Raw genomic sequence first — 24,953 nt, 5'->3', positions numbered from 1 at the left:
ACCCATTCACACACACATTCACACACTGGTGATGGCAGCTACATTGTAGCCACAGCCACCCTGGGGCGCACTGACAGAAGCGAGGCTGACGGACACTGGCGCCACCGGGCCCTCTGACCACCACCAGTAGGCAACGGGTGAAGTGTCTTGCCCAAGGACACAACGACCGAGACTGTCAGAGCTGGGGTTCAAACCGGCAACCTTCCAATTACAAGGCGACCACCCAACTCTTGAGCCACGATCGCCCGAAATTGAAAGTCAGCCTCTGTTTCAGAACTCTGTGAACACACTCACAAAAACACAGATGGTTCAACTGTGAAAGACTCACTCTTACACACACGCACACGCACAAACACACAAACAAAGATACCCATATGCACAAACATTGCTTAGACTCTTATTCACAACGTCCATTATAAAAACAAATAAACATGCTTGTACACAAACACATGCACACACGGGCTAATTTAACCTAGCACAGAAACAAACTTTCACTGAACCTCGCGCAGGCTCAGCAGTGGCTTCCTCAGTAATGGCAATGCCTCCCTTGAACTCATTCACTGGGTGGGTCATGGGTTCAAGTCCCAGGTGGGGGAGGGGGAGCGAGTGGGACAGTGGCTTTAAAGGAGGAAAGTATGGAGGGAGAGACAAGGCCCACCACTCACTCTGTTGCTCGTTTCCCCTCCCACCACCAAGTCTCTCTTTACCCCCACCCCGTTCCTTTACTTTGCCACAATCTGTTCTCTCATTCAGACACACATGTGCTCACATGCAGCCATGCATGCACACACAGAAATATGCAGGAAGTGACTATGCAATCTCTGCTGTGTGTGTATTTTTGTGCATGTGTGGCAGGTTACTCTGTGCATCCTTGTTCTGTATGTGTTATCTGTTACTTGGGCCAATATTAAAACACCACTATTTGTATGGCTGCTATTAAGATTTCCATGGTAATGAATATATATGTGTGTGTGTGTGTGCGTGTGTGCATGTGTGCGCGTGCTCTCAGGCTTATTTGTGATGTATATTCTCTGGCCACTCAACCCAAACTGAAAAATTGTCAAACACACATTCACAGCACACTGCAGAGTACGGCAAAGGTGTCAGATTTGATCACAGCAGGAGCATCTACAAACTATTTTTAGCTTTTCCCCATGTGCCCTTGAGCAAGACACTCAACCACCTAGCTGCGCGCACTGCTGTTCAGCAGTTCTGATCAGCATTGAAACATGCTCAGATTTTTATATGAGGAGGAAAATGCTTTTGAAACAGATTTTCAGTTCTTATGCTTGCAGCGTTTCCTCTGATGGGAGAAAAATCGGACAAAAATGGAGCAAATGTTAAAGAGGTCTAATTATGTAGCTTCAGGTCATATAATCACCAGTAAGTGTTGGTGACACAGAAAGTTTGGTCTGCAAATTGTGTATATAAGGATTGATTTTTATTTTTGCATATTCAGGTTTAAATGTTGCTCCCTTTAAAAAATGTGAGGAAAGAGCTCAGTCAAACATGCTCACGTGCAGACATGTGCTCATACAGCTACACATACTCACAGAAGGATCCTTGCACTTGTTTTGTGGCTTTAGCTTGATTGGAGATCTAAAACCAAAAACCTGAAACAAAAAAAAAAAAAAATCCCCCCAAAACAACAAAAAACGGCTCTTTTAACTCGATATGGAGCAAACATGCATGACATTTGCTGGTGCACATGAGTTCGAAAATACACACACAGCCTCTCTTTCATAAGGAAACAAAAGCGGCTGACCTTTGACCTTTACCATTCAGTCTGTCTGGAAAATACCATGCCTGGAATCGATCAACACTCCTCTCACCCAGACAGCCAACACCCCCATCCACCACCACCTTCTTATTCTCTTCACTCACCCTTGAATTCCCCCACCCAGCTCCCTTCTCCCACCTCTAGTCCTCCATCAACACACAACCAGCTCCGCTGCATTTATGCTATGAACTTGTAGCATAACAGCCTTAAGGTCTTATAGCATGACCACACACGCAGTCATACAGGCCACATTAGAGCATTTCTTTTATCTGTGTTCTGTGGATTTATGATGCCTTTTGAGTGATATAGATTCCCACCACCATTACTGTACAGCATTTAGGTTGCAGGTGCTTCTTCAAAAAATGAAGCAAAGCTCCTTAGCAAAATAATGTGAATACTTCATTAATGTAATGATTGCCCTCTCTGCCATTTTTCAAATGCATTCAGATGCTAAGGACACCAAAACATGTCCTTTGCCAATACTTCTTATTCTCTTTTGTGCTTGTCACAACAAAAATAACATGTGTTCAAACACATTTAACAACAACAGATTTCTTAGTTTTTAAAAAGTAAATAAATATCAAATTTGCTAAATTGTATAACTAATATGTCACTTTTCTCAAACTATGTAAAAAAAAGTGCAAGTACTCTGTTGTAACATGTTATATCCAGTATATCCATGTTACATCACAGTATTGTGGGAAGGTTTGTTATGCTGCTTATCCAGCCATTGTATGCTTAAGCTAGTCTTCAGCTGCGTCTTAACATGCTCTTTCACTATGTGGGCCAGTGTAGCCTGTGCTTATCCTACTGGTCATGCAAACGACGCTCATGTTGGAATATGTAAAGTACTATTCATATCTTTGACAAACCCAGGAAAGCATTTTGTTTCCGTATGTTTTTCTTTCAATTAAAATTCACATCATCACTGGGAGGCGAACAGATTGAATAACAGATGAATATAAACCAGTCACACTTCAGAAATGAGACATCACACCTGGGTCACTTCTCATGTCTGTGTCATGTCAATGTCATTTTGCATGTCATGTTTACACAAATGGCACCACTTGATTTCTTGGCTCAAGATGGCTTCAAAGCACCCTGTGAAAATAATTTCTATCATAATGTAGGGCAGAAAATTTTGGCACAGAATGTCAGGTCAGTTCCCATAACAACTCAATTTAGTATTTTCAAGGATCTGAAATGGCCAGAGTGGTTAATCAGAAGGTTGGCTCATTGAATGCTCATATTAAAGTGTCATGGGGAAAGATACTGAAAACCTAAATTGCCATCTGTTGCTGTGTGTGTGTTTGTGAGAGACAAAAAAGAGCACTTAAAAGATAGATTAAAAAAACTAAATATAAAGCCCTGTCTGAATAGGTGAAGGTGGCTTAGAGTGTAAAAAGTACTTTGAGTACATTACAGTGAAAAAGACATGCAAAAGGAGTTGGTGGAGGTCATTTCTTCTAGATTTGCATAGACAGTAAATTATTTATATATATATATATATATATATATATATATATATATATATATATATATATATATATATATATATATATATATATATATATATAAAGGACAATCCAGCACATAACAGCAGGGTGCAAGATGCTAGCAGGCAAGGCATACATGGAACGCCATAACCAAGTGGCCGGCATAGTGTACAGGAACATCTGTGCCGAGTATAACCTGGAAGTACCGAGGTCAAAATGGGAGATGCCCCCAAGGGTGGTGGAGAATGACCGAGCTAAGATCCTGTGGGACTTCCAGATACAGACGGACAAAATGGTGGTGGCTAACCAACCGGACATAGTGGTGGTAGACAAACAGAAGAAGACGGCCGTAGTGATCGATGTAGCGGTTCCGAATGACAGCAATATCAGGAAGAAGGAACACGAGAAGCTGGAGAAATACCAAGGGCTCAGAGAAGAGCTCGAGAGGATGTGGAGGGTGAAGGTAACGGTGGTCCCCGTGGTAATCGGAGCACTAGGTGCGGTGACTCCCAAGCTAGGCGAGTGGCTCCAGCAGATCCCGGGAATAACATCGGAGATCTCTGTCCAGAAGAGCGCAGTCCTGGGAACAGCTAAGATACTGCGCAGGACCCTCAAGCTCTCAGGCCTCTGGTAGAGGACCCGAGCTTGAAGGATAAACCGCCCGCAGGGGCGTGCTGGGTGTTTTGTTTATATATAATCTTATCTTTGAAACGTATTCAAATATTTCATAGAAACGGCGCTCTACATTTCCCCCCTAGCTTTTTTTTGTGTATATAATTGATTGATTTCTACCTGTATACACCAATTATCCCACATCTTTGGCCTTGTCTTTCAGCTGCAGCTGTAAGAAGAGTCCAGTGTCACAGTCAGCTGGCACAATGTCACAAACAATCTGGTGCAGGTAAGTCATTTCGATTTGTAACCAGTGATCTAGCAATAACAGGAAAAAATACAATGGTGGAAGACAGCATGAAACCTACAACATGGCTGCTTCTGTTAGACAACTAATTCAAATGCTTTGACTCAACTTGGTAATTAAGTCAGAGGGTTGAGTTTTCACTGATCTTTAGGGCAGTGTTTGCAGTAATTAGATTCCCACTTGTTGTTATACTGAAAATGCTTCCTGAAACTTGAAACTTTCAGATCGCTACTGTTTTGCACCATGATGTTTTTATTGCGACTAGATATACTAACACAAATGACAGACTTCTAATATTTTATATTTAGTTTAATGCCTCAAAATGTAGAATCTATTACCTAGATATTTGTTCAGCATTTCCATTTATTGCCCAATTCCAAATATCTCCAGCGTAATGTCATTGCACAGTCTAAATTTGTTCTGTAGCTGTTTGAGATATTAAAGCAGGTTTAGGTACCTTTGCTATATGCTGCATCATTAATCAAAATGTGTGGGTGCACCTGCAGAGCTCTTGTCACTTCCTATTTAGCGTCTTCGTTGGTTCATCCTGTCATGGCTGTCCACCCCTTGCAGCACTTCGGGACAGGCTGTTTGTTAGCTTGCTGTCAGCCTGTGTTTTTCAAGTCTTGGAGAACATTCAACGCTGTCGGTGAGTTTGTGACTCAGAGAAAACCATCGAGTGTTGAGTGTACCCTAACACTTGAGATCACAACAACTCACAACACCACGTACCAAGAAATGTGTAGCACTCAGATATTACATAGTAATTTTTAGCAAAACACAGAAGTAAATACTAGCATTAACAATGGCTGCAGTCTATTAAGGTGTCACAAAATTCCATGAACAGTCTTACTTATTTAAAGCTTGTTAAATAGTCACAACTTTGACTCTGTTTATTCATGTTTCTGGATATAAAATTTCCTCCTCATTTTTGTGTCCCCAAACACAAATTTTCTTCTGAATGCACTCATACTGCATTTAGGCAATTAAGTGATGTAAATAATATGAATATTTGACCATTTTAAGGCTAACAAAGTCTTCATTTAGAGGCTGGAGGGATTGTTGTTGGCATAAACGCTTTTTCAGCTCACACATCAGACACCGTTTAAAACCTAAAAGGGTTGATCTTTTTACCTCAATTGTGCTATTTTAATCACATCTATAGAAGCCACTTGGCTAGATTTAAGCCCTGAAAAGTAATTAGTAATGTTTAAGCTGAAAAGTACACAGATTTAGTTTACACAAGAAAAACTGGAAACAAAAACGACTGGATCAGGTAAAAAATAATATTCATATTAGTTAATATATCAAAGGCGAGGGGAAATGACGAACATGCCGACAAACTGTCCCAGCTGTAAAAACAAAATGTAAAAGTGCCGCACAAACCGGAAATGGACACTATTTCACTTCTAAATAAAAGATGTGCCCGTTGAAAACTGCAGCCTAGATGCAACTTTTACTTTGAAGGCGAACGACCTCCACTTCCGGTTCGTGTTGAACTTGGATTTTCGCAGGGCTAGTAGCTAGCTAGTATTTGCAGACAAACGTGAAAAAGTACAGTCAGTGGTGGCGGTGTGTTAGGAGCCAAGGTTTTCAGTGCATCACCAGTGCATCAAAACATTTTTCAGCAGCAAAGTGTGGTTGTATAACGTACAATATTGTTGGACAACCCTTGAGCACCGTGTCCATGATGTCAATGAGCCTCAATAAAAAGCTATTTTTTGTTCTGTGGGTGTGTTGAGCTGTGCTTAATTTAGGTTTTATTCCAGTATCTTTGTATACCAAAATCTGGGTTTCCCCACACATTTTTTAAAAGTAATAATTTGTTTTATAAACTTTACTAAAGATAATCAAATAATATTTTCTGTACAAAAAGTGTCCAGGTCAAGTTGTACTTTAATATGTTTTTCACCCTTTTTATCACACACAGGAAGCATGTATCCAATTGTTTTGTGAATAATGTATCACTTTGTTTCTGATTGACTGTTGCTTATTGTTACATTGTATAAAGCTCTGCCTTGGCCAGTTCTAATCCAGTGCATGATTCCGGCTCACATTCATCGCTGTCGGTGGGTTAGTAATGCCATAAACTCGCCGGGCGATGAATGACAACTGTGTCCATGCTTGGCTGCGGTTCCTCATGTCTTCTTTTTTTCTTTCAGCTGCTTGTATCTACTTAACTGATGGATTGTTTGTGTTGTTTTTCTAAATGAAATATGAACCCCAAAAGAAAATAAAGATTTTCAAACAGATTCAAATTACTGTCATATTTGGTGTGTCACAAGATGCATGATTATTTTAGAAGGACTGTCAGTGTAATTTTTCGTTTCTCTGTTATGAATTCTGATAATAAAAAAACAAGAAGGAAAAACAGATACAAAACTAGAGTATTTTAAGGATGTTGTGAAGGCCTGAAAGAAACTGAAACAGAATGCAAAATTTCTAAAAGGTCATGGACATAATCACAATACGTCTATCTGATAGCAGTATACAGTCCTGAGGATGATAGGAAGTTCCTGCTCTCATCTGGGAATGACAAAGGCACCCCAAAACCTGGGACTTTTTTTTATTGACTTCTGAGACCCTTCAGCAATGTGACCACACACCAGATTACACACATCAAGGAGTGGGACCCTGTAGAGGATGCTTTGGGATTAGGCTTCAGGCCCCACATATGTATAGACATGTGTGGTGAAGTACTAAATGCGGTATATGTGCAAAAAAGCTATGCTAACTGAGAGCCAACAAAGGTAACGCTATTGGTCTTACTTGGAAATGAGCCAACGCAGGACACTTATAGTTCACACATCTTTTCTGACATTTGGCCAGAATGCTGTTTCATAATGATACAAACAAATGTAAAGCTCAGTTTATACTGTCACAAACCTTTTGCACACATATATGCTTAACCATAGGCTCTGTTCATTATTACAGTATAAAATAATGAGCATTCATTCTTTCGGGCAGGGATAGCTCAGTAGGTAGAGTGGTTGCCCCATGACCAGAAGGTCAGGGGTTCAAACCCACTGAATGGCTACCCTGAGGTACCCCTGAGCAAGGTACCATCCCTACAGACTGCTCCCTGGTGTGCCTGCTTAGTAGCTGCCCACTACTTCACTGAGTGAATGGGTCAAATGCAGAGAGAGTAGTTTCCCCGCGGGGATCAATAAAGTATACATTATTATTAAAAGCCAGGTTTCATTTGACTGGGTTTTGTTGAAGACATACTGCACATATCTACACATTTATATCTTCAAAAACAATTGGAATATTAGACGTGTAGTCAACTCCTCCACCTCTTTCTTGCTCCAGGGGTTTTCTATTGTCTGATGTTCAGCAGGTGGAGTGGAGCTCAGGCAGACTGAGACTGTGTGACAGACTTGGCCACTTGGGGATATTCCACCTTTTCCTCTAAACACTTTCTTTGATAGAGGTTGGTTTATGTTTCATCATTCACATAACTTGTTCTTTTTGGATGCTGTCCTGATCTGCAGCCAGCCATTCTGTTTTAGAGCCTTACCAGGGGTTTGCATCATGTGACGAATTCTTTGAGGTTCTGCTCTTGATTGTTGACAAGGAAACCTGTCGGCCTACATCTTGGAGAGCACTGTTGACTTGCTGCATAGCTATAAAGGGATTTTCCTTCACCATGCAAAATATTTATACATTTATGCGATTGCATTCTATTTTCTTTCTTCTTCTTCTTTTTCTGAGTGTGTCCAAATGCTGAGTTTGACCGTGAAATGTCTTTTTTGGTGGGTTTTTTCTCGGGGCATAGTTTTTAATATTTAGTTATCTTGCATCTAAAAACCACAATAACGACAAACTAAAAGACAAAGAAATAAAATTAAATAAAACAGTACATAACATGATACAGTGACTACACATAATAAACCAAGCCAGGCTTAAGTTCTTAAATGCTTAATTAACTGTAAATAAACATACACATAAATCATATATAATAAAAACATGTAAATTCTTAAAAACATTTGCATGCACTTGTGCACTCAGCACTTGGAATAGTTGGTTTTGGGAGGCAGTAATGTGACAGAACAGCTGCACAAGTGACGTGTGTTTTAATCGCATGGTTCATATAACACTGTAGATAAATCCATGCTATTAGGCACTTTGGGAGTTGGGCTGTCATATTATTGTCTCCCCAAAAACACTTTATACATTTTTACCTGATAGGTGGATAGGTATATTTCCAGCACTCTATCATGTCAGGTCCATTTGGACAAGGACACAGTGCTTGTGCAAAAGTATTATTATGAGTATTGTTATGAGTATTAACTCATTAAGCATTACAATCATTTTTTATACATAGGCTCTTGTATAAGTTAAAGAGTGATTGAGGAAAAATCATGCAGCTCTGCATACCTCAAAATCGTCAAGATATTTTCTTGAAATACATTGGAGGATTAACATTCAACATTTCTGGCCAGAGCATATATTAGACATTATTCACAGACACACAACTCCGCCTCAGTCTGAATGGCAGCTCTCCTTTGGGTCTGAACCACTTGTGAGTTATTCTCATTCTGAATTAACCTTTTTAGTAAGCCTACTCAAAATTAAGCTGACAATTGGCACTCTGTTGTTAAATCTAAAATATTACTCACACTATTAGGAACAAAAAGGTGCAGATTCAAGTGACCAAACACTTAAAAACTCAAATGAACTGCAAATAGTGCAGTTACATAAATATATATGCTGTAAAATATATGTAAAATAAAATGCAAGAACGTGGAACATAAAATCAGCCTTTATGCGGATGATGTGTTACTTTTTCTACAAAGCTCACAAACCAATATCTCTGGGGTGATTGAATTGATAAACTCTTTTGCAAGAATATCAGATTACTCAATTAACTGGTCAAAATCTACAGTCCTTCTGATTAATTGCTCCCTCCATAATTCTTCTTCTACACCAATGCAATCGGGAAATATAAAATATTTAGGTATTAATGTTTCTCCCAAGCTTGCAGATCTGACTAAATTAAACCATATCCCACTTTTAAAGAAAGTAGAAGGCGATCTGGCTAGATGGAAATGTTTACCCATATCACTCATGGGAAGGGTTGCCGCTATAAAAATGACGGTCTTACTAAAAATAAATTATTTATTCTCAATGATCCCAACTAAACCGCCACAAGATTGGTTCAGATCTCTAGATTCATACATGTCCAAATTCCTTTGGAAAAATAAGCCCCCACGTATAAGCTTAAAAACACTACAAAAGACCAAGGATAAAGGAGGACTAGAACTACCTAACTTTCAGCACTACTTCTTAGCCAACAGGCTTCAGTTTATCTCAGAATGGCTAAAACATACCCTCTTAGATGAACCTTGGCTAGATGTAGAACAGGCACTTTGCAATAATCTAGAGATTTCAGACCTACCATTTATCAGCTCAAACACCCAACGACATGAATGCTTCAAAAGCATCAACATCAGCTCTTCTCTGACAGCATGGTGGGAGTTTCTAACATTGACGGAGTCTTCATTAATCCCATGCAAACGTACACCTATCTGGAACAACCCTGACATATTACAAAACAATAATATGATAAACTTTTCAGATTGGAGTGGTAAAGGAATCAAATACTTAGAACATATATTAGAAGGAACAGAATTTATTCCATTTGACAGACTAGTTACACAATATGGGATCAACAAGAAAAGATTTTAGAATATCAACAAATTAAATCCATAGTAATTCAATTCAATTCAATTTTATTTATATAGTGCCAAATCACAACAAAAGTCGCCTCAAGGCGCTTCATAGATAGAGAGAAAAACCCAACAATCATATGACCCCCTAATGAGCAAGCACTTCGGCGACAGTGGGAAGGAAAAACTCCCTTTTAACAGGAAGAAACCTCCGGCAGAACCAGGCTCAGGGAGGGGCGGGGCCATCTGCTGCGACCGGTTGGGGTGACAGAAGGAAGACAGGATAAAAGACATGCTGTGGAAGAGAGACAGAGATTAATAACAGATATGATTCAATGCAGAGAGGTCTGTTAACACATAGTGAGTGAGAAAGGTGACTGGAAAGGAAAAACTCAATGCATCATGGGAATCCCCGGCAGCCTACGTCTATTGCAGCATAACTAAGGGAGGATTCAGGGTCACCTGGTCCAGCCCTAACTATATGCTTTAGCAAAAAGGAAAGTTTTAAGCCTAATCTTAAAAGTAGAGATAGTGTCTGTCTCCCGAATCCAAACTGGAAGCTGGTTCCACAGAAGAGGGGCCTGAAAACTGAAGGCTCTGCCTCCCATTCTAATTTTAAATACTCTAGGAACAACAAGTAGGCCTGCAGAGCGAGAGCGAAGTGCTCTAATAGGGTGATATGCTACTACAAGGTCATTAAGATAAGATGGGGCCTGATTATTTAAGACCTTGTATGTGAGGAGCAGGATTTTGAATTCAATTCTGGATTTAACAGGAAGCCAATGAAGGGAAGCCAAAACAGGAGAAATCTGCTCTCTCTTTCTAGTCCCTGTCAGGACTCTTGCTGCAGCATTTTGGATTAGCTGAAGGCTTTTCAGCGAGTTTTTTGGACTTCCTGATAATAATGAATAGTCGTCCAGCCTGGAAGTAATAAATGCATGAACTAGTTTTTCAGCGTCACTCTGAGACAGGATATTTCTAATTTTAGAGATGTTGCGCAAATGGAAGAACGCAGTCTTACATATTTGTTTAATATGTGCGTTGAAGGACGTATCCTGGTCAAAAATGACTCCAAGGTTCCTCACAGCGTTACTGGAGGCCAAGGTAATGCCATCCAGAGTAAGAATCTGGTTAGATACCATATTTCTAGGCTTTTCAGGGCCGAGTACAATAACCTCAGTTTTATCTGAATTAAGAAGCAGAAAGTTAGCGGCCATCCAGGTCTTTATGTCTTTAAGACATTCCTGCAGTTTAAGTAATTGGTGTGTGTTATCTGGCTTCATGGACAGATAGAGCTGGGTGTCATCTGCATAGCAGTGAAAATGTATGCTATGTCTTCTAATGATGCTGCCTAAGGGAAGCATGTATAATGTAAACAGAATTGGTCCTAGCACTGAACCCTGTGGAACTCCATAATTAACCTCAGTGTGTGAAGAGGACTCTCCATTTACATGCACAAATTGGAGTCTATTAGATAGATATGATACAAACCACTGCAGTGCAGTACCTGTAATACCTACAGCATGTTCTAATCGCTCTAATAGGATATTATGGTCGACAGTATCGAACGCTGCACTGAGGTCTAGCAGGACAAGCACAGAGATGAGTCCACTGTCAGAGGCCATAAGAAGATCATTTGTAACCTTCACTAAAGCTGTTTCTGTGCTGTGATGAGCTCTGAAACCTGACTGAAACTCTTCAAATAAACCTCTGCAGATGATCTGTTAGCTGTTTGACAACTACTCTTTCAAGAATGTTTGATATGAAAGGAAGGTTGGAGATTGGCCTATAATTAGCTAAGACTGCTGGGTCTAGAGATGCTTTTTGAGTAAAGGTTTAACTACAGCCAGCTTGAAGGCCTGTGGTACATAGCCGATCATTAGAGATAGGTTGATCATATTTAAGATCGAAGAATTAATTAATGGCAGGACTTCTTTAAGCAGTTTTGTAGGAATGGGGTCTAAAAGACACGTTGATGGTTTGGAGGAAGTAATTATTGAAGTTAACTCAGAAAGATCAATTGGAGAAAAAGAGTCTAACTTAACATCAATGGTACTAAGAGTAGCTCTAGATAATATTACATCTGTGGGATATTACTGGTAATTTTTTCTCTAATGATAAAAATTTTATTTGTGAAGAAGTTCATGAAGTCATTACTAGTTAACGTTAAAGGGATGGTTGGCTCAAAAGAGCTCTGACTTTTTGTCAGCCTGGCTACAGTGCTGAAGAGAAACCTGGGGTTGTTCTTATTTTCTTCAATCAGAAGAAAAAGAAACTTGATTTAAAACAAGAAAAAAAAACATAATAAGAAAGATATAAAAAAGAAATTTAAACCGGGTCAAGTTGAACTACAAACACCACCAAGTGTGGTTCAATTTCTTACTCTTAAAACCCCCAAATTACTATCCAAAATATACAGAATGCTTTCTAAAACAGATGAATCAATATCACTTCCTATTGCAAAATGGGAAGCGGATTTATCAGTTAACTTAGACCAAAACTTCTGGTCTCAGATTTGCTTAAAAACCTTTCATTTAATTAGAAATCCCAGTCTTCAGTTAATTCAATACAAAATACTACATAGAGTGCACTATACAGGCCATCGGATGTTCAAGATGGGCTTTACGTCTACCAACAACTGCTCACACTGCCAAACCAATTCACCGGACAATTATATCCACGCTCTTTGGTTCTGTCCACCAGTTCAGAATTTTTGGCGCGAGATATGTGAGGACTTATCAAAGTGTCTGAAATGTAACATTCCAACTTCCCCCTTAGTGTGTTTGTTGGGCAGCTTAGATAATGTCACTACAGAAAAGAATATAGCCCATATGGTTTTCACTGCCCTATGCATAGCCAAGAAAACAGTCCTCATGAACTGGAAAAATAAAAATAATCTTAATTCTAACCAATATAGGAATTATCTATTAGATTACATTAGTCTTGATACAGCCTCTGCCACCACATCAGATCAATTGCTCTGGGCTCCTTTGATCAGCTCCATCACCTAGTGGGGGTGGGGGGTCATAGTTTGGTCCCGCCTTCACTGCTGTGATTGGTGTGGGGGTAGGGACAGGCTTGGGGCGTCGGGGGGATACCCAGGAGCATCTTCCTTGGAGGGCTCAGTCTGGGGTTGTGGTCATGGCCTATTAAGGGCTCTGTTGGCTCTCAGGTGACTGTTTCCTCGTGGCTGCGTGCAGCGGGGCTAGGGGAGGGTCTGTGCTGACGGACGTGGGTTACTGACCTGGTAGCCTGGCTGCCCCTGGTTGGGTCCGGGATGGGTGTGGGGTTCTGGGGGTGCTCCATCTCTGGGCTGGGGCCCTGGCTGGGCCTTGGGGGCTTGGGTCCTGGTTGGTGTGTTGCTGGGGTTGTGGGCGGGTGGGTGTATGGGGGCCCAGCCCTGGCGCAGGAGACTTCCAGTGCATCGAGCCACCTGGGGGGCTCTTCAACTGGTGTGGGAGGCTTAGGTGAGAAAAAGTGAGGAAGAGTGAGGAACTCACTCAATTTTATCCCACAACTTAGACATTCACATTACTCACACTCTCATTACACATACATATAGGACCTTGGGGGTGGGCACGCTACACGGAATCCAAAAGACCATCAGGGTACACCTCACCCCTGGCGTCGTTGCCCACCTCTCAATTTTAAATACATGTAGACATTGACAGCTATTAGGAGGGGCTATGCTGCTCTCTGGCAGGTAGCTCCATGCCCTCCTGGGTTTTAAATGCACCTTAGAACACACAAGCGTCAACCACTACATATGAGCGGGCTGAGGGAGGTTTGGAGTCTTCACACACCCCCCCCCCCCCCGTTCTCTGTTGGGGCCGGGGAGCTGGGAGGAGGAGTTGGCCGTCCAACTGGGGTCTGGAATGTGGGGCCTCCCTGCTGCTGCCGAGTTGGGGCAGTCTGCTTCTCTCCACCGCAGGGAAAAGGGTAACACCCCCTGGGTCTGGGTGCAGTTTCCCCCTCCAGGGGCAAGGGTACCTAGACCTGGGGCTTAGAGTATGCTTGGGGAGTGTGATTGTGTGTACAGTGTCTCTCTATGTCTGTCTCCACGTTGGGTGAGTGTTGAGTAATTGCATATGAGAGCATGAGGGTGGGAATGGATGTCTGTATCTGTGTGTGCCTGTTTGTCTGTGTCTATATGTCAGGTTGGGTATCAGACGCCACCTCTCTGGGGACATCTCAGGCCCTCCAAGGTATGGAGGCCTATCTCCCCCACCACTTCCCCTGCCAGGGCAGACGCCCTCAGACATCGGTGCGTTGGTGGTTCTTTGTGTCCGGGGATGGGCGTACACACCGGCTCACTCCGTGGTGGCTGCTTGTCGGGGCCTGGAGCCTGGGGCTCGCTCGGGCCACTTCAGAGGTGGGGTGCCCCCGCCTCTCGGCCTGGGGTTCGGTCACTCTGGCACAGCTGGCTGCCGGCGGAGCTCACGAGCACGTCACTGGCTTCTGCTCTGCGGCTGCTGAGTGAGCCCTCATCTGGGACTCTCCTCAGCTCTTTCTGGGACAGTGGCGCAGCTGCCCCTCTGTTAGTCTTCCTTGGTCTCTTGTGTTCTGAGGGCCTCTGGATGTCTGGAGTTTTGATCTCCTCCATACCTGCTTCATGCCCTGAAGGACGGGGCTGTGGCTCCCCACACCCTCTAGCAGATCGTTACATGAAAGAACCTTTTAAATACAAGCGCGTCCATGCTCACAGGTGTACACACTGTGCGCTGTCGACCTTATGTGCTCCACAATAATGTTTAATATTTAGTATTTACTGTTATATTCACATAGATCATCGTGATGTTGTTTATTATGTTGCTCTTTTTTTTCTTCTGCTTGTTTTCTCTTTTTTCTTTCTCAGCAGGTGATCCAGGTGATTGATATATGTATTTTTTGTCTACTTATTTTGTTTGTTTTTGTTGTTTGCCCTTTATCCCCTTCCCTCTTCCCCACTGTTTTTCTTTCCCCCTTTCTTTCTCCCCTTTCTTTTCCCCAGTCAAATCTGTCCTGTATTTAGCAAGTGAAAATAAAATAAAATAAAGAATAAAAGGTGAATCAAATAGACCATTACGGCAAGGCTGGGATGGTCCATTTGGCAAAGTAAATCCGTTGGGCATCTTTCTTTGTCTTTAGACAATAATTCTGATGACAAAAGAGCCAAATGGGACAGGCCAAAAATAAAAAATAAGGTTAACAAATGTACTAAAAAACACTACACACAAACAAAGTTAGAGATTCATTTTACTTTTAGCATCAGTCAACTTTGTAAACATATTTTTACAGATATCACAATAATAATTTTCTAAAACCACCATAACTGCAAAGTGAAAAACCTTGTTTCACAGAGAAAAACAAAACATGTACAAGACATTACACAAAGTCATATAAGCACTGTCAGTATAACATAATAATGCAATAGTGTCATTGCATTTCATTCCTCTGTGGACATGTGAAGTTGCTACATTGAGCCACAAAACATTTACTGTTTAAACCCTGAATTGTTGGATTCTTGAACCCTTTCAATCCCCCTGCTTGGTGCCTCACGGCGGTTGTGATTGCTAAAACAAAAAGACGCATAATAAGCACTTCAAAACCGTCGTAGGATCAGGTTTAGGCTTGAGCTGCTTCCTGTTTGTCACCTTTGTCCCTCCTTTTCAGAACTCTAGTAAAGTGTTGAACATCTGAAGCCAGTGACCATAGCTGGAATGAAAACAGACCTCAGAGGGTTAGAAGCGCTCTTTTTTTTCAATGTCATCAAATGTTTACTCATCAGAGATGATTAGATCAATGGGATTTTCTCTCTAGGTTTGTGCTTAATGTGCTCAAAAAGAAGTCATGCCCCAAATTTGATTGCATCTGTTTTTCTTTTAATAAAATATAAATTTCTTACAAAAACACAATATAAAAAGTTAAATCTGGTGAAATCTGTTCAATTCAAATTTACTTGATTGTTATAGATTCAGTTTATATCAAACATATCAGTTGCATTTTACACAAAATTACTGCAAAAGAATCTTTTATGAGTGTACAATGTAAAACACATTTAGGTCACTGTTGTTGTGAAGCAGCACTTTATGAATAAAACTGAACTGAACTGGATGCTGCAGGTCAGGCCTGTTAGCTGTCAGAGGGCAGGTTTACACGTACTTCTGAGCTGAAGGTTCACAGGTTGACTTTTAACTCATACTGGATATTAAAAGGTTGTTTTCATGCAAGTCATGGGGCAGAATCCACCGTTTTTTGTGCAAGAACGTGTGTTACAAATCTGAACACAAAGCTGCACTAGTCTCACTAGTGTTAAGCTCCCCACAGAGAACAGCACTTTAGAGCAGTTGTTGGGATAAGTGAACATGGGGGGACCTCTAGTGTCTCCTCTACAAAATTATATTGAAATAACAGCAATGAGGACTTAGCCCTTGTATGCCTCTCTTGTCAGCAAGGTAACGCAAAAACTACAATTTAATGAACTGTTCAATTTGGTGTGTATCTGGAGTCTCCTCTCAAAGAATAAGTTGGGTACCGGCCTTGAGATTTGTGTATGCACTCTCACAGTGCCCTCTGAGGTAATTCAGTAATCGAGAAATAAAATAAAGCTGGTGTGATGCATGACGTGTGAATTTTAACGGATAACGCATAATACTGGAAACAATGAAGACAGAAAGTCTATATAGGGAGAAAAGAGGGAGAAGGAAGAATTGACAAGGGAAAAGAAGGAAAAAAGACAAAGAGGATGACAGGAAAAGAAATGAGATGAAGCAGAATATTAAAGGGAAAAGAAAGAAAATGAAGGAACAAGAAGAACAAACATGATGAAAAGAGAATGAGAAGAAGGAGAGAAAGAAAGAAAATAAAAAATATCATAATAATCTAATACAGGAAAATTAACTACAAGGAAACAGAGAAAAGGAAGGGAAGGAAAGGTTGAGAGAAAAAAATGAAGAATAATCCCAGAAGGACAGAAAGAAGATGAAAAGAAAGAGAATAAGAGGATGGCGGATGGAAGAAAGAAAACAAAACAGAAGACTAAGACGATGAATGGATAGATTGGGGTGGGATGATGAGAAATTAAAAGAGGACAAACATTGTTTATGTACTTTTTCTCATGCATGGGGGAAGATGTGTCCACCATCTAAATGCTCACCGGGACGCCATCTGAAGCCTTGATGTGTCGGCGGATGACAGCCTTGGCTATTTCCCTGAGGAGAGTGTCCTTGCTGTACTTCATGTTCGCTTTCACCGTCTCCAACAAAAACTCGATTTTCTGCTGGCTGAATGGAAGCTGGAAGGTGGAGAACTCCTTCATCTTTGCTTTGAACTCGTTCTCATCTGGACCAGAAGAGAATTGCTGATGATCATGGCTGACATTATGTGATGTTTTTTCCTTTTCTCTATGTGTGGTGTGTGTTTGATGAACCTTTGCAGTTCTGCCTGTTGAAGAGTGGCATGTAAAGGATGGTGGGCTCCTTCTTTTTCCCCTTGAAAACATAGCAGGGCCTTGGCCAGTCTTTCTCCTTCAGGAATTTCTCCTCTAACTTTGGGAAAGGTTTCTTCAGTTTGGCTGCATAGTCTCTGGCGAGAATCAGAGTCTGTGTGGAGAATTTCACATTAGTTTTTCCTGAAGCTGTGTGGATACATTTACGTGACATATCACATATGCTCGCACCTTACCCTGAAGGTTTCGTCAGCTCCGTATTCCAGAGCAATAAGGAGGTCAGTGTCTCTCTTTTCTCCCAAGAAGGGGGGGTAGGGCATGTTTATCATCACACCAGCATCTATGAGCTGCAGAAACTCTTTAACTCTAATGCATGATGGCACTCTGACATCTTCCAAAAAACATAAATAACAATATATCATTCAGTTCCCAGTTTTTATCATCTATCAAGCAAAACATAGTACTCTAAAAAATAAATGTATGGTAAAGTTTAAGAACATCAGTCTACCTGGGTATTGGTAGAGGAAGTTTTCAGTTTTGCCCCATTCCAGTTTTTTAATCTGTGTGATGAGTGTTTGTATAAACCAAGAAACTGGGGAAACAAACCAAGCAACATAATGAAGAACTGAAAGCTGCAACTTGCTATCTGCATTTAATACATGCACCACATATGTGACAATCGTGCTCATTTGGAGTCATTTTCTGGTTGTCAGATGGTCATGATCATATCGTAACATCACTCCTGCTTTTGAGCTGCACCGTGGACAACAACAGAGCTCAGGGTATCAACCACACTGCTTATCTCACACCATCTTCTTGAACTAGCCTACCAGAAAGCCAACACAGATTTGTCCTTGGAAAAGTGGGATAAAACAAACTGTAATGTGACCATGGAACAAAAGACACAAACCCATTAACCACAGGTCCTCACAGACCGACTGGATGGTTTCACCATACCAAGCAAGCACACTCATTTGCAGAATTCCTCATTCAAAAACCTGCAGACCAGTTTCTATTTATCATACGTGTATTATGATATAAGTACATATATCTGTGAAGGTTCTCGGTCATCTGGGTCATAAGTCTAAGGAGCTTGGAAAGCAAAGCGTCTGGACTTTAAGTTTCCTTAAAGATGTTTCACCTCTCATCAGAGAAGTGAAGCACAACATAGAAGAGCCTCTTTGATGGGACAAGACTCGGCTGTCCATCTGCATCTAAAGGTCAAAGGTTCGAGGATGCCAATGTTCACATTTTGGACAGAGAAGACAGACGGTTTGAAAGAGGGCTGAAAGAGGCAATCGATGTCCAGTGTGAACGACCATCTTTGAACAGAGATGGTGGTTTATGACACTAACTGTCTGCCATCGATAATCCAGTTTTGAGATCCTTCCCAGATGCCTTACTCACATCCTGGGCCTTCTGCCCTCAGGAAATCACATGATAGGGTTGGTCAAGGTTTCACAATGGGCCCACCTGAAACCTTGGCTGATTGTGACCTACACCCGTTTTCACACTTTGGCTCGTGTGATTAGGTAGCGGATCAATAAGGGGTCCATGACCCTCTTGGGGACACTCCCACAGGGTTTAAATCTGGGACTCTTCACCAGTTGCTCTTAGAACTGAAGAAGTTCTCGGATGAGAGGTGAAATGTCTTCAAGAAAGCTTAAAGAAGTCCAGATGTTTCTTTCAAAGCTCCTTAGAATATAACTACGTAGTTTCATAGTGGTGACAGTGTTTGAATCTTTTACCAAAACACAAACTACTCACTCATCAGCACTCCATCTTTTGAGCCTCGTACTCTTCTCTTTTTTTTTTTTTGCTTTGCCATCCTAAACATAATTTATAATTCTGCTGCTACATATGCTGAAAAATAAATAGTTACATTTTGTGACAGGCAGTGAGGTCAGGAAATACCCAGCATGCCCCTCTGCCATCACACATTTTAAAGATATTTGAGACTTGTTTAGCCTCTGACCACACATGATAGAAAATGATTATTACAGTAAATATGTCAATTTACGACACAACAACAGCATACAAACCATTGTAATATCAATGCCTGATGAAAATCGGTGTGAATTTGATAGCAGTGTGACTGATTCAGGACATGCAATGTCCCACTGGTATTGATTACATCATATACCTAAAATGCTGACCATTTATACACCATACCACACTTTCTGACCATTGCAGGCAGACAATGTACTGCCAAGACGCTTTCAGTGAACTGCATGGAGCTGTCAGAGTCAATGCATGTCACAGCAGGGGCTCAGTTTTGTATTGGATTTTGACTCGTTTGGATATGTGACTCATAAATGTTCTGTTTTAGTTCCTTACATAAGCTCTCATTCATTTTTTGTTGCACAGGCACATTTTACAATCATTAATGTGCCAGCTTCTGACTGTTTTTTAAAGAAAGTAAGAAGTATATTGTATCTTTAACTCTGGATTTGGTAAAGGCCAAAAACAGATGGAAATGCTATATACATAAAACTGAATTGAATTAAAGTAATAGTCACAGCAGACATTGTGCCCATACCGTCTCACTCTCAGCTTTCTTTCTGCTAAAACTGTGTTGATCAACAATAACAAACTTTATATTACTGACCGTAATATCTGGCTGGTCCTTCATCCATATTCTGACTCCACGACTGTAAGGAGGCCACAGTTTTCTGACACCAGTCCTTAAAGATCACATTATGCAGTTCTAAGAGCTTCATCTCAGATGATGCAGTGTAGTTTATTTTGATGCCCTCTAAAAAATAAGATCATATGTTCACTTTTAGATGAATCGTTTTCACATTAACAGTCAGTATTAACTGAAGCAAACAGTAAAGTGTTTTCTGGACGTCTGTAGATCAGGAGTCTGTTGTTATCACTTGTAATGAGTCCAAAAACTGCAATGGTGGTACTGGTACAATAAAACAGCTTTCAGGTGTTTATCCATCGCTTTTTGTCATAGCTGAAGTTGTCTTGTGGCACATATTATTTGGGCAAACACCAGCAATATAGATGTTTTGGGTTTGTTGTTGACTCTTTAAATTAAATTAATTCAATTTAAATTTAATTTGATCTGGACTGATTTTATGGCACCGGCCAAACTTAATATACTTGTGATAAAACACTGTTTACAGGTTGCTCATGATATTCATATGAAGTGCACACTCAGGATATAACCTCTAAAACATAAACTCGGATTAAAATAATTTCAAATGGAATAAAAAAGCTAGGGTGACCAGAAGGTCCTGGGTTCGAATCCACACTTTCTATGGTCTTACTATGTCTGTGTGGACACTCTCTGGGTACGACGGCTTCCTCCTACAGTCCAAAGACACGCATGGGGTGCACCGGCGATTCTAAAGAAACTCGAGGTGTGAATGTGAACGTGAATAGTTGTCTGTCTCCGTGACCTGCCACACAACTCTGAATTGGATAAAGGAAAGAAAATGGATGGATGATCCAGTTATAGTAACATGTAATGACTGTACCTTTAGTCCAGAGAAACTCCAACGGGTTGTTTTCATCAGTAGCTTCCTTCCCCACTAGAACTGAGCACACACAAACAGTTGTTTAGTTCTACTGTCGCATATTAAATGCATTTAGCAAATGCTTTCTCATAACAAGACACATTCAGATTTCTACCTTTTAACCAGTCAAGAATATAGGTCACCACACTCTCATCGTCTGCTAAAGCACTCCCCACTAAGCCTGCAGAACAGACCAGACACACAAAGGAGACACACTGTGAAAACATTAATATTAATAATAAAAATAGAACAATATACCTATGAGGAAAACTGTAAATAAAAATAATATTAGGGCAAGGGAATAGTGGAAGACATGTCGGAGGTTCTTGGCACTGTACAGCAGTCTGAGGACAGGATTTTGCACGATCCAGTATCATCACATGAGCAGTGCAGTTGTATACAGGTACAGATATTCCTGAGGCTCCACAGAGAGCCACACGCAGGTACCTGCATCACACTGACAAGCATCTACTTGTCAGTAGATCTGACAAGTAGATCTAAAAGCATCTTGCATGACCTCTTAACAGCAATAACAAATGTTCATTTAATTATTATTTGATCTCTATTTGAACTGTAAATAACAAAATACATGAATTTAGTGTTTGTTGGCCAAGTGTATTTTGTCTGAGGTTTAAAGTGACAGCTGGTGACCTTTGCAACAATGCTCATGACACAAGATAAAAGTTATTATTATTATTACATTCCTTTGTTTGGCGGAGTTGGTGTTTCTAGCAGACAAAGAGATGGACGCACCTTGCAGCGTGACCATGTCTAGTTCTGGCCCTTTGACGTCAGAACCAGCTCCATGAATTCTGCTGCCCAGGTTTGGAGTGTTAATGAAGAGACCCAGATCTATGAAGCCAGCCTGATGAGGAGTCATCTCAAACCATTTGCCTGAGACAAACACAGAAAAACAGAAGCAAAAAGACTGAGTCAGTGACTCAAAGAAGAGCAATATACACATGAATAACATTTGGAGACGTATGTTTGCGTAATTGTTTGTTTTTAGTACCTTTTTCAGAATCATGTTGCAAGCAGTTTTTGTTCACTGTGCTATAAATGGGATAAGGATTGGTGATGCTTGTGCCATCCTCAGAAAGACTTCGGACATCCAACTGACAAAAACAACGAATCAGATAAATAAATAAATAAATAAACCGTCAACACTAAACTGAGATAAATGAAATAAATATAAAATTAAGACCGGGATGGATCATGTGCTTTAGGAACATAAATTATGAAAACTAACAAGACCTCTCTTATTTGCAGTCTGATAAAACCTTATTGAATTCTTACGTGATATTGCATTTTTCTTGCTGTAACTGCCTAATAACCTAACAATGACCTGAGAGCAATCCACACCAGCTGCATTGCAGAGCATTGCGTCACTTCATACGCATCAGTGATTGCCCCCAGAATGCATTGAACAGACAGAAGAATCAGGAATGACACAGTGGAAAGGATGCAGTAGTATGTATGTCACATGGAGCATGTGATAACATGGTCACAAAGTGAAGATGGGCTTTTTAGCTGGAAAATCACCCTGGACCAGCAACGGAACTACCTGCTGAACTGGATTCCATCTCACCCGTCACTCCTACTCATTCTTTTTTCCCATGATGATTTTTTTAATGTTAGAAAAGGTTGATTCTGGTTTAGGCTCATACTGACGTTTTGCTCTTCATCTGTTCATCTGTAGAATTTAATTATGGTAATCAAATTATACCAGAGAGGATTTTAGAAGGAAGTCGGTGCATTTTAGGTCATCAGGTGTGTCTTCTGGAATTCTGCTGTAATCTTACTTCCCTGATTTGCATTTGTGTAGCTCGCAGCATTACCCTATACAGCGTAAAGTCTCTGCTTCTCCTGAAGCTTAATTTAGACTTCTGTGTTAAATCTATGATGTAACCTAAGGGCAAGTTATAACAATATTTATGTCTTTTTTAAAGCATCATAATAAAGTGTATTCTTATCATGTTGTGATAGAGCGAGTACACTGACACCTGGTGGTTTAGCGCAGACTTTTAGTATGCTGTATGGAGACACAAGCCTTTCTGTCATTATTAGCATAATGTTTGCATTCATTCATTTATTCAGTTCACAGGCATCCTGCAGTGTGAAGCCACATTACCGTGTTTCTGGATTTCCAGAATAAAATGAGTCCAGTTGAGTTCTTTTGGCCTTACCTGTTTCATGATGAAACCAGAGGTTAAGACCCCCCAGATGTCAGTGAGAGAGAAGTGACCATCTTTTGCCCTCTTGGCCAAAAAGATCAGAACATCCGTAAGCCCAATCCCAGGCTTCGACAGCCTGGACACAGCATTGTCCATGTTGGTGCTCCACTGGTGGTCACTGTATAAGGTGGCCATGGACCTGAGGGAAACAGTCAGACCACAAAATACTCAGCCCACGCACATTATAATGAACTATTCAGCCTTCTAGCTAGTAAAGTCTAGCTAACCAGTTATGTATAGCGTGACTCTGTCTGTACTTGTTTACCAGGCAGACCCAGAAACTCCTCCCAGGTAGAGCACAGTGTCCAGCAAACCATCTTTTTCCATCTGAAAGAGGGATCCCATCAGACCCACAGCTGCTCTCTGACCTCCGCCTGACCCCAACAGTGCAATGTGAGGAACCATATCCTGGTGAAAAGAGAGAGAAAAACAGGTGGGTGATGGAAAAATAAAGTTACCCAGTGGACAGATGAGACAGTCCAATGAAAATGAAGTGCTCTGTTTGGTCCAGATTTCTCTGATTTCTAATGCGCATGTTATCCTATTTAATAATTCCTGGAAATGGCCAAGCAGACAAGTCAAGAGATCTTAAAGTGATCGGAAATTTATGTCATTGTACTCTAGTTTATATATATGCTGTATATATAAAAAAGCTGAAAAGCTGGCTGGCACTGAAAAATAAGCTACTGACAAAGAAAAAGGGAAGGAAGAAAAAAAGACTTATGACTTATGTATTTGAGATTTTTCTCACCAGTGTACATGTGAGTCCCAGTTTATTGAGTGATTTCTGAACTACTTGTTTCCTCCTCAGGACAAACTCCTGCTCTCCAGCAGATAAGGACTGTGACTGATGTACATACTTCTGCAACACACAAGGAAGTATTACAGGACGCACATAAGAAAACTTTAAGGTTTGGATCTACAACATAAATATTAACTATGTAAAGTGTCATTTTAAATATACACTTTAAAAGATTTGCCATTTAAAAAAACATGACAAAAAACTAGATAAACATGTGTAAAAACATTGAATTTCTCTTTAATGTTTGACTGTTTCTGGATCTTGACTGTTTCATAACGAACATCATGAGTTACACATCCATTAAAAGCCAAACATCATATCTTTCTATCTCATTCTTGGATTCATAATGCAAACACAACAAGAGCACTCAAACCACTCTGTACATGATTAAATATGAAACATCAGGACTCATAAGACCTGCTTCAGAAGACATTTAGCTTCTGTGGACTGAATGATTTTCTTCACCTTGAACTCTGAAAGAGCTGGATTCTTCTGCTGAGGGACTGTCCACAGGTTCCTCCTGTTGTCCACAGGTAGTCCCATAGAGCCCATCATCACAATACAAGCACAGAGCAGACCAGTCGCCCGGCTGGTATATCCACACAACATGGCTGGATGTGGACGGAGCAGACTAAAGATTCTCGTCTAGCTCAGAAGTCCTTTTTATGTCCTGCTATCAGGCAACTTCATGGTAAATTAGAACAATGCTGACGTCAAACAGACATATCAGAAAATGATATGGAGGCAGAACAAGTTGTGTATGTTCACATCTAACTGTCCTTCATATCACTCTAACAGTGCGTTTATCTGCAAAGCAAAACATAACTTTTTTTTCTTGTGTTGTAATTTAAATAAAGCCTTTATTTTGTTGGGTAAAGGTTTTGGAGAAAAAAGTTCTTTAACTATTTTACATTTGAATTTATTCAGTCATTTATAGGCCGGGTTCTGCCTCAAGTTGTTATTCAAAGATTTGTATAGCACTTTTGTCAGACAAAGGTTCACTGCTTCAAAATGAGAAAGAAAAAATATATATAGAAACTGTAATTCAAGCTAAATAAAATATAAAAGAAAGTATATGATTATCTAAAAGCCTGGGT

General features: G+C 40.6%; 1 protein-coding gene across 1 annotated transcript; it reads right to left on the bottom strand.

The window, feature by feature from the left end:
• Positions 1 to 15,090: 15,090 nt before the first annotated feature.
• LOC146710710 (cytosolic phospholipase A2 gamma-like) lies at positions 15,091 to 24,631 on the bottom strand. The gene is made up of 14 exons (XM_085455372.1): positions 24,322 to 24,631; positions 23,806 to 23,916; positions 23,320 to 23,462; positions 23,007 to 23,193; positions 21,833 to 21,935; positions 21,574 to 21,714; positions 20,936 to 21,001; positions 20,782 to 20,841; positions 19,902 to 20,048; positions 17,802 to 17,885; positions 17,530 to 17,684; positions 17,276 to 17,447; positions 17,003 to 17,187; positions 15,091 to 15,561 (listed from the first exon to the last, which is right to left on the bottom strand). The coding sequence occupies exons 1-14, from the start codon at positions 24,463 to 24,465 to the stop codon at positions 15,472 to 15,474; spliced, it is 1,788 nt and encodes a 595-aa protein (XP_085311498.1). The 5' UTR covers positions 24,466 to 24,631; the 3' UTR covers positions 15,091 to 15,471.
• Between the last annotated feature and the right edge of the window lie 322 nt (positions 24,632 to 24,953).

This window comes from Copadichromis virginalis, linkage group LG4 (assembly GCF_057382275.1).
Source record: "Copadichromis virginalis isolate Kocher_CV1m ecotype Utaka linkage group LG4, C_Virginalis_male_GT1.1, whole genome shotgun sequence".
Taxonomy (NCBI): domain Eukaryota; kingdom Metazoa; phylum Chordata; class Actinopteri; order Cichliformes; family Cichlidae; genus Copadichromis; species Copadichromis virginalis.
This window is presented reverse-complemented; position numbering and strand designations above follow the sequence as displayed.